This window comes from Mycotypha africana (assembly GCF_025528875.1).
Source record: "Mycotypha africana strain NRRL 2978 chromosome Unknown BDF20scaffold_13, whole genome shotgun sequence".
NCBI lineage: Eukaryota > Fungi > Mucoromycota > Mucoromycetes > Mucorales > Mycotyphaceae > Mycotypha > Mycotypha africana.
In genome coordinates this window covers 274,135-287,188 of record NW_026515737.1, presented here as the reverse complement: position 1 = coordinate 287,188, position 13,054 = coordinate 274,135, and the positions used below count along the sequence as shown (strand labels likewise).

Sequence of the window (13,054 nt, the reverse complement as noted above, 5' to 3'; positions counted from 1 at the left end):
AACGGCTGCAAATGGTATAAAAAAAAGAAAAAGATGATGTGAAATCGGTCAATATGATTTTGCTTTTCTCTAAAGGAAGTTCACCAAAACAACATAGGATACCTTTTAAAAAGGCCATTGAACTGAGAGCCAAAGCACTCAAAGGGTCACTGCATAGGGCAAATGATTTATTGCCGGACAATAGAGAGACTTTTAGCAACAAAGTTTGTTTATGTATGGAGCAGCGGATGGTCTACCTTTGGGCCTTCTTTTCGAAAATTGTTTTAGCAGCCATAAATTCATTGTTCATCAAACAATCCAAGCCTTTAATGATGGGTTCATCTGAGCAAAAGAGCTGCTTCTTAGTCTGTCACCTCTTTACACACATAAAAATCTGGATATTTGGCCCACATTAACCCTCCTCACTATTTCTGCATTGACTCATCTTATGTACCTTCCTTTTCCTGTTCTCTAGGATTCAGATTATTTATTGTTACTGAACCTTTAGTTAATTGAATATCATTTGCACCAGCCACGGTTGGGTCGCTTTTGATATAGGATGAGGTAATGGCTCCTTCTCCATTTCGTACAGCATAGCTTGGAATGAACTTTTTCGAATTTCCCTCTTCTATTGCTGTTACTCCTGTCGTTGTGGTTGTGTCAGAAGCAGCATCACCACTGGAGGTCATTCTTTTTGAGAACAAAGAAGACAATTTTACTATTTCTTCATTTTGAAGTGCTGTTGTGATCTCAATAATTCTGTTCTCTGAGCTCTCCATAGGCATCATCATCATGTCTTTTTTTTTAAAGAACTATTTTAGCCTAATGGAATGTAATATCAATTGTTTAATATGAGAGAAAGAGAGGAAGAGGGTACTGGAAGAAACCAAATATCTCGGGTTTCTTCAGTTTGTTGGAGAAAAGAAATAAGCGTATACATATAATGTTACGAACGTGCTACAATATCCAATTCTGTCACACCACCGTTGTGCAAACCGGATGTGTTACCAATACGGTATTTTGCATTGGAAGTTTTACAATAGCAGGATCGTTTTATTCTCGAGGTACTTTCCTTCAAATCAATCTTCATTGGTTGAATTGATATCATTCATGAAGAATAGAAAAAAAAGTTGAGAACTAAAAAATAACTGATTTTACAACAAATCATTGGAAAAAAGAAGAGGAACGCTCCCAAAAAGGCAGACTCACCTGTTTACAAGCTTGAACTGGAATATTTTCTGATAACACAATGACAGTTATAAAAGACGAATAAAGCACCAAAGTCAATACATACCATATCGGGTCGAAAAAATGTATGCGTGCGATTTCCCCCAAGTTTGGTCCACTGATAGAAATGTATATACTTACAAACCGTATATTGAGTCTTACCCGGTTGTGTATTTTATTACCAGTGTTAATATTTTCTTTTTCTCTGCATTCTGATTAGAAAGACAAATTTTTATTACCAACAATAATTACTCGGTTACCCTGAACCTTTCTCTGTTCTACCTGTAGAAAGTGGTTCTCCCGCAATGGCTGATGGTAGTAATGAAAGTGTTTATGTTAGATTTTTAAAGTTATTTTACGGTTTGCTTCCTGATGTACAATAGGCGGAACGGCAAAGAGATGGCAAGAAGTTTCAACATGGGCGTATATATCTTTTTGAGATTAAGAATTGTAATAGTAGTAGTACTAAAAACGTTGTGAAGTAAGTTTGCCTCTCCTATTAACTTATCAATATCTATCTCTTCGACCGCCACCTACGCGGTCTCTTGATCTATCCCGACGGTTATACCCACGATCCCTATAACCTCTTGGGCTCCGACTTCTTGAGCGCATACGTGATTTCCTTCTATCGTCATCTCCTCTTCTACCACCACCATATCCACCACCATAACCTCTACTACCACCACCGTGCCTATTACCACCACCTCCATGATAACGATCACGGTCATCGTAACGTGAAGAGGATGACTGTCTTGATTGTGACGATGATGGATGTTGTACTCTGCCACCTAAACCTCCACCTAGACGTCGAGGTTTCCAACCTTTCACTGTACGAGCTCTTTCTACATCAACTAATATACGTCGACCTAGCATTTTCAAACCATCTGCGTCTTTGTAAGCAGCTTTTATCAAAACAAAGGAAACCGAATGAAAAGAGGACAGTAAGAAGATACATGATCATATTCAACTTTCGCATATTGTCTCTCAAACTTACCTCGCATATCTTTTTCTCTTTCAAATTCTATAAAGGCATAACAGCGTGATTTTCCTTCTAAATCACGGATAACACGAATCTACGGTTTATAGGTGTTAGCACTTTGCTTCTCTCGACATAAATTATTTCAAGCACCCAAACTATTAAAACTTTGTTCTCCATTATATAAGCACCTTTTTAATCGGTCCATACAACTCGAATTCCTTCTGTAAATCGGTCTCGTTTAATTCGGGGCTCAGATGGGTAACAAATAAAGTGTTGAAAGGATCGCCTGTTATGTTCTCATCGTTTTCAGGATCATCTAATAACGCATAGACATATAGATATGAGATTTAGTACATAAGCATACATATCCATCTACATTTAAGTAGACCACAAATTCCTTGCTTACACTTTGCTAAGGCTTCTTGTAATTCTTCTTCAGCTTTTTTTCGTTTCGCCTCGGCCTAATGAAGTGTTCTAAGTGTTATTATACAACAAGAATCAATGCTTACATAAAAATAGTTAAGAGCTTGTTTACTTTTTCTTTTCGCTTTTCTGCCAAAGATTTCCAAGGCACATAATCTGGATCATAGTGTTTAAGTTGTTCAACTAAATGCGCAAGTCCTGTTACTTGACAACCAACACGCTTTTCTGGATCTTTGTCAAGAGGTGCCAAGTATGGTAAAGGTGGACGGGGAGCAAATAGTTTCAATAAATTGGGAGGTAGTTTGTCTGTCATTGGCTTTATATATGATTAACGAAGAAAGAGGGTGTTGAAGGGAAATATAAAATTGAAAATGGTGAGGATTAGGGTTCGGTTTTCAATCCGGGAAAATTTACGTGACTGGGAACAAAATCATCATCATTATGGGTATAGAGATCGCTATTGTTGATTTCTTTTCAATAATTCACTGTTAGAAGCCACCATGTCCTATTATTATGCAACGCGTAAATTGGTAATTTTATGTTAACTTTGAAGATAAGGGTTTCTGATCAATTTACCTTTTAATGAGTGTCAGGCATAACTTATCGATTCTTTGGTTTTTAGCTTTCCTATGAATGTTTTATTAATTAAATATAGTATTTAGTTTGTTTTTTTCTTTATGTTGATTCTGTATTGTTGAAAGGCTGGTCTAAGTATACAGCATGTTTAGAAATTATGGAAAAGCATTGTAGTGACTCTCGACTAGAATGTCAGCTTCAACCAAATGTTTATCGAAGCCTTGCTCTTATATATAATGTATACCACTACAGTTCATTTAAAGCGAAGAAGACGATTATTTAGAGAGATAGTTGCGTAACCAACATGCCATTATAATACCCTGCTTAATTCTTAAAAGGTATATTCAAAGTCGCTTTGTGAGTGAACTGAAGCCGAGTGAGGAATATCTTTTCACTCCCGAGCAAGTATTTTTACTGTCGAAACTGTAAGACAACCTGCACCTTTATTTACTGTAGTTTATACAAGAGAAAAGCAGCTATACAGCATAATCATTATGATTGCTGCGAAGGGCCTTGCAATTTAGCCTCGTTATACAAACAGAAGCCTAAATCCATATTCTGATACATATTAAAATCATAGTACATCAAACTTTAAGCATTCAAATTTCGAAACAAATCGTTGGAACAGATCCTTCATGCTTCTCTTGTATGAACATATGTTAGCATACATCAGGGCTTCTCGTTTTCCTTCTTGTTCAATTAAGCTTCTTCAACATAAATTTATTTTCAAATGCAAATATGCAGTTCTTTGTCTGCACTGAAAGTAGTGTTTCCCATGACGTACATGCTTCTATTACAAACATAGTCTTTTTATCATATTGATGTGATTAACCTCCCAGTAGCGGGAAGAGCCAAAAGGGCGACGATGTGCTGTGCCTTTTCAACTTTCAGATCCAGCCTGCAAAAAGTAAAAAAAAAAAAATTGACAGATTTTAGAAAAAGGCATACAATTTCATCCTGCTCCTCCCTTTTGAGTATTTATAATTTACATTCATACACTTACTTTTATATCCTGCTTCATATTTACTCTATTAGTCATACAGCCCTTTCGAGGACAACAATAATTTATTATTTTTAGAGAGAAGGATCCTCAAATCTCGCTCACATGCAACATACGACATCAATGTTAGACACTATGAGTACAATGACCAATAATAATACTACTCTTAACTCGAGTCAACATACTATGGACAACCAACCTTTTACTATGAACCTTGAGCAGCACCACTACCAACAACAACAGCAACAACAACAACAAACTGGAGCAGTACAACAATATCATCCATTGAAATATGGTTGGGTATTTTGGTTTATGCATAGATCGCGAGGAGAGAAAATTACTGATTATGAAGCAGCGATGAAAAGGATTGCCAGTTTCAAGACAGTAAGTTCTAACTGTTCGTTGTCAACTGTAATAATTGTTTTATCCCTTACTTAATGTCTACAATACATTTACTTAGGTTGAAGAGTTTTGGGCAGTGTATAGTCGACTTTCTAGACCAAGTGAACTACCCAATATCAGTGATTATTCCTTATTTAAAGATGGTGTTCGCCCTGTTTGGGAGGTAACAGAGAAAAGATTTTTAACCTTTTTGTCGCTTTCATTAAACGATTTACAATTGCATTACAGGATAATGTAAATATAAATGGCGGAAAATGGATTGTTAGAATCAAAAAAGGTTTAGCAAGTCGGTACTGGGAAAGTTTAGTTCTGGCTATCATTGGAGATCAGTTTGATGTAGAAGATGAGATATGTGGTTTAGTATTATCCATTCGTGGTTCAGAAGATATCATTTCCGTTTGGAACAAGACATCATCTAACGGAAAGATCAATTTGAAGATTAGGTAATAATTCCACAACGAGTTGTGTATGATTGTCAACTGTTCTAATTATGGTCCTTATTTAAAATAACATCTAGAGATACTATCAAAAAATATTTGAACCTACCTCCAGATACTACAATGGAATATAAAACACATAATGATGCACTTCGAGACAACTCCTCTTTCCGTAACACTGACGTTTTTCGATGAAAGAAGGAACGCGTACTTTTCTAAAACAAAGATTGACAGCCGCTGTAAATAGTTTCTATGTCGAATTCGCAATAAAAATAAACACTTCATTGGCTTTCATTTTTTTTTTATTACGCTTGACTTAACCAACCATTGGACGATTTTCTATCATTACCATAGATTTATCATGTCGGTGAGGCCTTTGAGTAACGAAGATAAATGAAAGAAAAGCCTCTTCAGATATGCAAATATTATCTTGATTTATGCTGTTGAGAACAGACCTGAATAATGCTCTTGAGTCCGATTGCTTAATTAAGTTTCAACTTCTCCGCATTATGGGTGCTTTGAACGTGCATTACAAATAAAGGTTTACCAACGGCAGTACTCATTGGGAAGCCTAATTCTAAGCTTTGATGCCTTTTTATGCGCCAACTGTGTTTGGCAAGAACAACATGAGGATATGGGAAAGGAAGAAGTATCAAATTTCGACGGTCGATGGTGCTTGTTAGCTTCCTTGTTCATTTAGTCCTGTTTTATATGTTGTACTGAGAACCAAACAGCTTCGGACAGTAGTTGGCGCGGAAAGATAAAAATGTCGTCCACCCCCACATAAAATTTCCCTGTTATTTTTCAATCCGTCTTTTGTATGACATGAGGATATATCTTTCTTCTCTAAAACAAAAATAACTGAAAATGACGCCTTCAGGAACAATAGATAGGGTTATAACTGATACTATTGAGAAACATGAGCAGGAATTGAGAACTATCAGCTTGAAGGTAAGAGTTTGAAATAAGTGAGCATGTTATATCAGCCTTTTCTTATCTTTCTCATTCTGTGCGTTAATGATATCCTGTCACTGCAATTCTGCTCAGATACATAATAATCCGGAGCTGGGCAACAAGGAAGAAAAAGCATCAGAGTTGCTGTGTAATTATCTTGAAGTAAACGGATTCAAGGTGACTCGGGGTGTAGTTGGCCTCAGTACTGCCTTTATAGCGGAATTTTCGAATGGTAAAGAAGGTCGTAAAGTTGGATTTTGTAGCGAATATGATGCACTTCCTGGGTAACAATGACAAAGATGTATTACAGCCTCGAGGCCTGTTGTACTTTTTATTGCGGCTATGCTAACTGTCTTCATACCGTACTAATTAAACCCTGCAGTGTTGGACATGCCTGTGGTCATAATTTAATAGCCATTGCTGGAGTTGCTTGTGCTTTAGCATTCAAGAATCTATTAGAACAGAATCTGATAAAGGGATCTGTTTATCTCTTTGGAACACCTGCTGAGGAAACCACGAGTGGCAAAATTCAGTTTGTCAAAAAGGGAAAGATAGACGAGATGATCAATTTCTCAATGATGCTTCACCCTGGACCATGGGACAGTGTCTTTACTTCTTTCTTGGCGTTGGATTCCGCTAAAGTTGAGTTCTTCGGTCGCCAGTCGCATGCTGGCATGGCGCCGTGGGAGGGCGTCAATGCGTTAGACGCTTTGATGCAGAGTTTCGATAATATAGGCTTATTGAGACAGCAGACTTTACCATCAAACAGGTAATTCGATCAGAGGTTCTAGCACAAAATATTGAATCAGTATAAAGCACTTACTCAATCTTAATTCTTTTAGGATTCACGGTATTATCACTGATGGAGGAAAATCTGTAACGTTACGATAGAAATATCTGCATTTTTCTATAAAATTGCAGGGTGCTAAACTTTTTTACTTTTTTTTTTTGCGATTTAGGCAAACGTTATTCCAGGATATGCTTCTGGTGAGTTCTATATTCGATCACTCACACGTCAACAGTTGAACGAGCTTAAGATCAAGTTCGAACATTGTTTCGAAGCTGCTGCAAAAGCAACTGGTTGTACTCATAAAGTTACATGGGCGCCTTGGGGCCAGATTGATGGTACGTAACGATAGTACATAAAAATAGATCAAAGTTAGGAGTTTACAAAAAGAAAGAAAAGATAATGTCACGATTGAGATTTTGTTAACTTTGTATTATATACGTTTAGACGTGTTTCAAAATGATGTTTTAGGAGAATCGTTCAAATCTTATATGAGCGATAAAGGTGTCTCATACTTAGATCGTACTGACGAACAGCTTATAGTTGGTGGAAGTACTGACTTTGGCAATATAAGTTACGTTGTACCTGGATTGCATCCAAGGTAAATGACTACTTTCTCGAGATTTCTATAAGCAAGAATGACAGATGATGGGTAATTAATGCCTGCATATCCTTTATATAGCTTTAGTATTGGGACGACTGCAGCAAATCATACGGTCGAATTTGCAAAAGCAGCAGCCACCGAAGAAGCACATAAAAATGTACTTCGTGCAGCCATTTGCCTTGCAAAAACAGCTTCAGATGTATTCATTGACGACGTTATGTTTGAAAAGATGGTTACTAACTTTAAAAAGGGCAAATTGCAGTAAACCTGCATTGCCTTTTAAAGAAAAGTAAACCAATGTTTAGACAAGCGTGCAGTATTAGATAATGTTACTCTAATATTTTTTTGTGTTTAACAATAATGCTAAAAAATCGACTGAATTCGTCTTTCGTAACTAAATGTCTTTTACTCTCCTTTATATCTACTTTCTTGATAGTCCTACACCTTTTCTTTGCTTTTCCTTGCTTTTCTTTGCATTTCTCGTCTTTTCATTTACAGAACTCAGATTTTATTTTTACGTTCCTGAGAATCTTGAACCTCGGGGAACAACCTAGCTGAGTTTTTTAGTCCTGATTAAGCAGACTTCAAAATGACTACAACGACAGCAGCAACGATGGGGTTAGACCTTGAAAAGTTAACCAAAGGTATTATCGTCAGAGAGTGAAAATGTACTTAGTTCTCTTAACTCCAAATTTCATTTTTGACATATTTCTTTTGCTTTCCTTTTTTTCATAGGATGGTCCGATAAATTCAAATTTGTTCGTAAGTCTCAAGATTAAAAATGTTCTTTGATTGAACCGACAATTATCTTCTGCATATACAGACTCATCCCAACAAACCAATCTCATGCTAAATATAGTGGAAGATGAGTCGAAAAAAATCGAAATCAGTGAACTTTCATCGCCAGATTTAAAATTGGAGGACAGTGATTCATCATGTTTATTAAATGCGGCATCCATCAATTCCAGCAGCAATACCACAACTAGTGATTTATATCTTCAGTCCATATTATCATCAGCGCCATCTTCAGCAACAGCAAAAACAACAGAAGCATGCACGGGCAATAGCGATTGTGTTTGCTATAAATGCCAAAGACAGAGACGACGAGCGGTCACTTTCAGAAGTATAGCGCCAAAAGCACTTAGCACCATAAATGCCTATACTCCACTGGACAAATTGCAGACAGGCACTAGTACAGAGAATGACCTATCATCTCGAGCTTGCCCTGAACAATTTGCTGCTATTACTTCTAATGAGAAAACGCTAGATGCTGTGAAAGAGAATCAGGAAGCGCTTCTCAAACGGCACCAATCCGTTTTAAATACAATAATCAATCCACCAGGTGAAGCAGCACAGCAGCAGTTAGCCAACAAAACATCGTCAAAAAAGAGAACCAATACATTGAGAAAGACACCCACAATAAAGTCTTATGAAAAGCACATGCCACCACCTGAGTATCCAGAAGATGACAGTATATATCGTACTGAAAAGCAGAGAAGAAAACTGATTGTAAGTCAGCAAACGAAGGATTTAGCAGCTGGTGGAGTATCTTCTCGAAATACGATAAGTTTAGAAGAGCAATCCTGCTACCGTTTCCCGCAAAAACAACAACAAAGTGATGATTACAAAATTTCCTGGAAAGAAGATGAGACAGGTGATGATTTGCTGACATCGCTGGTCACTTTTCAAACAATTTTTGAAGAGAAAGGCAGCACAAATGAAGGCTTATCTGATCTTTTAGAGCAACGAGCAAAAGAACTAAAATACCAAAAGCTGAAAGAAAAGGAAGAGAAGGCGCGGCAGTCAAAATCAGGAGCAGATTTGCCACCAAGGTTACCAGACTGTTTAACCCTAAGTTATCGTAATGGCTCCAGACATACATCCCTTACACTATTTCACACGATGAAAATGAAAAATGAGAAGGCCAGGACTCAAGCGTATGGTAGGAAAAGCTTCTATCACTATATATATATATTTTTTATTTTATTTTTTTTGTTACTTTAGAGACATGGAGATACTGAAAACGCATATAACTCATTGTTCATTTCTTCTTTTACTAATTAGACGCTGCTTTTCATCAGTGTATGCATGCTGATAGTAGTATGCGACAATGGCTCAAAAGAAAACGCGAGGCACCCAAACAAGAGAATTCAAGATTGATACAGACTGTTAGACGATCAACGGTCAAAAAAGGCTTTTTGACTTCGCTTTCAGGCAGAAAGAATAAAATCACCAGTAATGACAATGTGTTTCAGTTGACGAGTGGATCTTTATCATCTACCAATGAAGAATGTTCAAACTATTGCAACCCTGTCCTTATTGCGAATGGAACTACTGTAGACAAACGTTCAATGGACATTGAAAACGTGAATATCAGAACAAGACAACAACAGCAGCAAACGCCTCATTCTCAAGATGGAACTATGGATCCAAGTACATTAACACTGCAGCCGCAACTGCCAGAATTACCGATCGATATACCATTACAGCAAACAAAAGGCTCGTTTGACTATAACGAAGCCTGGTCACGGCTAGTCCCAATAAACATACCGTTCACTATCAGTAATAATGACAGGAAGGAGGTAACTATTGTCTAGACTACTTTTAGAGTTTTCTCAAGTACTCTTTTACTCACTCTCCGCTTATATACATGATTTTTTGTTTGCTTGCTTTTTAATATTCTACGTCTATAGAACAGGGATAACAGTAGTATCATTTCGTTGGAATCAAATAATAGTAAAAAAGCACAAGCCAACATTTTAAGAACAAAATCAAGTCGTTTATTTTCATCTATTGGGAGAAAGGCTTCAATAAAACCACCCAAAAGCAACTCAAGTCAAAGGACACCCTCAATACGTTCATTTGAAAAGGTATATTACATTGTGAAATATTGCCAGTTTGCTTGTTTATATACTCATAGCCATTCTTTGTAGATTGATAGCGGTATCAAGATTTTTAGCATGAGAAAGGCTGCCAAATAATAATGAGCTCCTTAGCTGATGCCCAACCTCAACTTACAGCACACCCTAAATATTTAATATATACTTCAAAATCATCATGCACCATATTTCGATAGATTACCATTTTACTCATAAAATGCATATAAGCCTTCTAAACTCATGTGTACAGTGGAACAAAATCGCAGTTTATTTTATCAAGCTAGTGAGATGGGATATATACATACATATAATGAAAGGTAAAGAAAAAGAAAGATATAATTCATGAGATAATCAAAAAGAGCATGTTGTTGTTGATGGAGTTTATGTGGGGATTTCAGGATGTAAGAATCTTGTTGTGTGTATGAGAAAACTTCTACTGATTAACGTCTAATTAAATTAAGGAATTCCTCTCTTGTTCGCGGGCTACTACGGAAGACGCCCAACATACAACTCGTGATAGTTGAGCTTCCAGGTTTCTATTATTTTTATAAAAAAGAACAAGTCAGTATGTTCTTCACTGAGCCACGTTTCATTTTCTTCCATCATTTACCTGCACACCTCTACAGAATAAAATAGAAAGTCCCGTGGGAAACAGTTAGTGTTACAATACTAAAAAAGTCAATTATGTCAACTTGTGATCCTTTACCTTGAACACATGCACAGGTGAGAGCATTCCATGACAACAGCAGCACCCTGAGGTTGAAGGATTTCCATCAGTGCTGTAGCAATTTGCTTTGTCATACGTTCCTGAACTTGGAGTCTTAAATTTTTTTATTTCAGTTTTGCTGGTCCACACGAAAACCAATCAGAACAAATGTGGGCTTACCTTCTTGCAAACATTTCCGCAATTCTCGCTAGTTTACTTAAGCCTACAACACGACGATTGGGTATATATGCAATATGAATCTTACCCATAAAGGGAACCATATGATGCTCACAAAGTGAAAATACGTCAACATCTTTAACAAGAACCATTTCATCATGATCTATGTTTCATTTTTTCAGTGACCTGATTGCCAAACAATTCTTCTTTCTTTACTAGCATTCTATTCTTACCCTCTTCAAACACAGCATCATTAATCACCTCTATATCGAATGGTATCATCCTGCTTTAGTCGTTACTCTCATGTACACATTTTATCTATTAATAGCGTTACCATGAATATTTCTTTCATATCCTTGGGTGAAAAACATTAGCGCTTTAGCATAGCGTTCTGGAGTTTTAAGTAACCCTTCTCTTTCAGGGTCTTCGCCAATGCATGTCAAAATTGTTTTTACTGCATCTGCTATTTTATTTTCCCGTTCCACTCGTTGCTCTGGTGTTTCATCACGACGTTTACGAGCACCTAGACCTATAGATTGAGCAGCCATCCATGTCATTACAAATTATTTGTCATTTATTCAATAGGTTATTATTGAATTGAATAAAGTAAAACCTACTTGGCCAACTCATGCCATCATCTTCTACAGGTGTGGCAATTCGACGTGGGTTCAATGCTTCTTCTTCCATAGTTTATAATTATTATGCTTTGCCGAGAGTAGGAGAAAAAAGAGAGAAAAAAGAAGGTAGAAGCTTAGAGCCTGATCCCATAGCAAGTTCAAGGATAGGTAAATTTTTATCATCCGAAACTCGTGACTGAAAGATATTTCCATCAAGCGGGCTTTTTATGATTCAACACACAATTGCCCTTTTCATCAAGAAACTGTCATTGGATGCCACTCTATTTTCAAGATTAGATCCTCCTCTTTAATTCGGTGTCCTTCAAGAATAAAAATCAGCTGAGATTCTTCTAATAACATATAGATTTGACGAAGAGTAACCCTTCAAACGTCCTTAGACAGTGCATGTTGATATCATTTTGTCAGTTCGTACATATTGATACTCTTTTAACAATGACACTTTAATTGAGGTATTTCTGGTCACTACATTATCCAAAATATGTTTCATTTTGTAGAACACTATTAGAATAAATTTGAACCAGTAGACATAGAGCGTCTCCACTAGGATGAACCATAGAGACTCAACTATTCGGATGTATCATTCTGTTGATGCGATATATATGACTTAATAGCGGCTTTAAGAATTAGGCTGGACTATTCTTCTGGCTCGTCAATAATCTTGTTAATTTTCAAACTGTTTAGTTTACTGGGCAATTCGAAATATTAATCAGTAGCATTGGCCATACTTTGTGTCTGTCTACGAATAGACAAGTAGTCATAACTCCAGACATCAACTTGTGTTTTGCGGACTGACTAGATTATACTTTGTTCCAAATCTGGCTCTAATATCAACGGTGAACTGTTTTCTTCACCATATACTTGTTATAACAAATTGGTTAGATTTGTCTAAAATTGTTTTACAATGAATTACATACGAAATGTATTACTATTTGATCTTAAGCCCTTTTGGAAACAATGCTGTTAGTCAACAATCAATGCTAATTGTCTATAAAAATCTGTAGAGTGGGGAATTATATTTAACTAACAAAATTATTGTCTTGTTTGATTCTACATCCCGACTAGCGCGCAACGTTGAAGTTTAAGGACTACAGGGTCAATATTGAAAGTTTAAGATGGTACTGGTGATGCTTATTAATTCTTATAAACAATTTTGACGCGGTCACTATCTGCAGTCTAATGGTTCAAGCAAGCATTACATGTGCCATCATAAATGCAAATTCGTTAGTACGAAAAATTCAATTATCTGTACTAGAAGGATAAATGTTATGCAGTGAATCTACTTAAAA

The 13,054-nt window shown here is 36.5% G+C and overlaps 6 protein-coding genes across 6 annotated transcripts; 3 read left to right on the top strand and 3 right to left on the bottom strand.

Annotated features, from left to right (window-relative positions):
• Positions 1 to 2: 2 nt before the first annotated feature.
• On the bottom strand, positions 3 to 996 carry BDF20DRAFT_200959 (uncharacterized protein). The gene is made up of 3 exons (XM_053074903.1): positions 434 to 996; positions 103 to 321; positions 3 to 5 (listed from the first exon to the last, which is right to left on the bottom strand). Exons 1-2 carry the CDS (start codon positions 771 to 773, stop codon positions 233 to 235), a joined length of 429 nt encoding a protein of 142 aa, XP_052931501.1. The 5' UTR covers positions 774 to 996; the 3' UTR covers positions 3 to 5; positions 103 to 232.
• Positions 997 to 1,305: 309 nt separating this feature from the next.
• Positions 1,306 to 2,969, bottom strand: BDF20DRAFT_200791 (uncharacterized protein). The gene is made up of 5 exons (XM_053074902.1): positions 2,721 to 2,969; positions 2,592 to 2,646; positions 2,374 to 2,501; positions 2,201 to 2,279; positions 1,306 to 2,108 (listed from the first exon to the last, which is right to left on the bottom strand). Exons 1-5 carry the CDS (start codon positions 2,919 to 2,921, stop codon positions 1,714 to 1,716), a joined length of 858 nt encoding a protein of 285 aa, XP_052931500.1. The 5' UTR covers positions 2,922 to 2,969; the 3' UTR covers positions 1,306 to 1,713.
• A 1,163-nt stretch (positions 2,970 to 4,132) lies between these two features.
• Positions 4,133 to 5,385, top strand: BDF20DRAFT_898037 (translation initiation factor eIF 4e-like domain-containing protein). Its single transcript, XM_053082585.1, has 4 exons — positions 4,133 to 4,568; positions 4,645 to 4,749; positions 4,815 to 5,029; positions 5,104 to 5,385. The coding sequence occupies exons 1-4, from the start codon at positions 4,290 to 4,292 to the stop codon at positions 5,216 to 5,218; spliced, it is 714 nt and encodes a 237-aa protein (XP_052931499.1). The 5' UTR covers positions 4,133 to 4,289; the 3' UTR covers positions 5,219 to 5,385.
• A 505-nt stretch (positions 5,386 to 5,890) lies between these two features.
• BDF20DRAFT_839782 (uncharacterized protein) lies at positions 5,891 to 7,633 on the top strand (the record flags this gene model as incomplete). The annotated part of the gene is made up of 7 exons (XM_053079320.1): positions 5,891 to 5,974; positions 6,071 to 6,261; positions 6,360 to 6,746; positions 6,820 to 6,853; positions 6,937 to 7,102; positions 7,212 to 7,365; positions 7,447 to 7,633. 7 exons carry the CDS (start codon positions 5,891 to 5,893, stop codon positions 7,631 to 7,633), a joined length of 1,203 nt encoding a protein of 400 aa, XP_052931498.1.
• Positions 7,634 to 7,957: 324 nt separating this feature from the next.
• On the top strand, positions 7,958 to 10,349 carry BDF20DRAFT_917194 (uncharacterized protein; the record flags this gene model as incomplete). The annotated part of the gene is made up of 6 exons (XM_053084537.1): positions 7,958 to 8,012; positions 8,104 to 8,130; positions 8,228 to 9,310; positions 9,433 to 9,950; positions 10,062 to 10,238; positions 10,302 to 10,349. The coding sequence occupies 6 exons, from the start codon at positions 7,958 to 7,960 to the stop codon at positions 10,347 to 10,349; spliced, it is 1,908 nt and encodes a 635-aa protein (XP_052931497.1).
• Positions 10,350 to 10,480: 131 nt separating this feature from the next.
• BDF20DRAFT_898028 (uncharacterized protein) lies at positions 10,481 to 11,935 on the bottom strand. The gene is made up of 7 exons (XM_053082584.1): positions 11,748 to 11,935; positions 11,465 to 11,659; positions 11,364 to 11,393; positions 11,134 to 11,293; positions 10,954 to 11,067; positions 10,858 to 10,867; positions 10,481 to 10,783 (listed from the first exon to the last, which is right to left on the bottom strand). The coding sequence occupies exons 1-7, from the start codon at positions 11,815 to 11,817 to the stop codon at positions 10,688 to 10,690; spliced, it is 675 nt and encodes a 224-aa protein (XP_052931496.1). The 5' UTR covers positions 11,818 to 11,935; the 3' UTR covers positions 10,481 to 10,687.
• Between the last annotated feature and the right edge of the window lie 1,119 nt (positions 11,936 to 13,054).

Bases quoted from the DNA above. Each gene is read 5' to 3' on its own strand.
- BDF20DRAFT_200959 (XM_053074903.1), bottom strand. From the start codon at position 773: ATGATGATGATGCCTATGGAGAGCTCAGAGAACAGAATTATTGAGATC. The intron at 322-433 runs GTACATAAGATG...TCTTTTGCTCAG, and splicing joins TAGAGAACAGGAAAAGGAAG to ATGAACCCATCATTAAAGGC.
- BDF20DRAFT_200791 (XM_053074902.1), bottom strand. From the start codon at position 2,921: ATGACAGACAAACTACCTCCCAATTTATTGAAACTATTTGCTCCCCGT. The intron at 2,502-2,591 runs GTAAGCAAGGAA...ATGCGTTATTAG, and splicing joins ACAAGAAGCCTTAGCAAAGT to ATGATCCTGAAAACGATGAG. The intron at 2,280-2,373 runs GTGCTTATATAA...TATAAACCGTAG, and splicing joins TGTATGGACCGATTAAAAAG to ATTCGTGTTATCCGTGATTT.
- BDF20DRAFT_898037 (XM_053082585.1), top strand. From the start codon at position 4,290: ATGCAACATACGACATCAATGTTAGACACTATGAGTACAATGACCAAT. The intron at 4,569-4,644 runs GTAAGTTCTAAC...ACATTTACTTAG, and splicing joins GGATTGCCAGTTTCAAGACA to GTTGAAGAGTTTTGGGCAGT. The intron at 5,030-5,103 runs GTAATAATTCCA...AATAACATCTAG, and splicing joins AAGATCAATTTGAAGATTAG to AGATACTATCAAAAAATATT.
- BDF20DRAFT_898028 (XM_053082584.1), bottom strand. From the start codon at position 11,817: ATGGAAGAAGAAGCATTGAACCCACGTCGAATTGCCACACCTGTAGAA. The intron at 11,394-11,464 runs GTAACGCTATTA...CATTCGATATAG, and splicing joins ATATGAAAGAAATATTCATG to AGGTGATTAATGATGCTGTG. The intron at 11,294-11,363 runs GTAAGAATAGAA...AATGAAACATAG, and splicing joins TGATGCTGTGTTTGAAGAGG to ATCATGATGAAATGGTTCTT.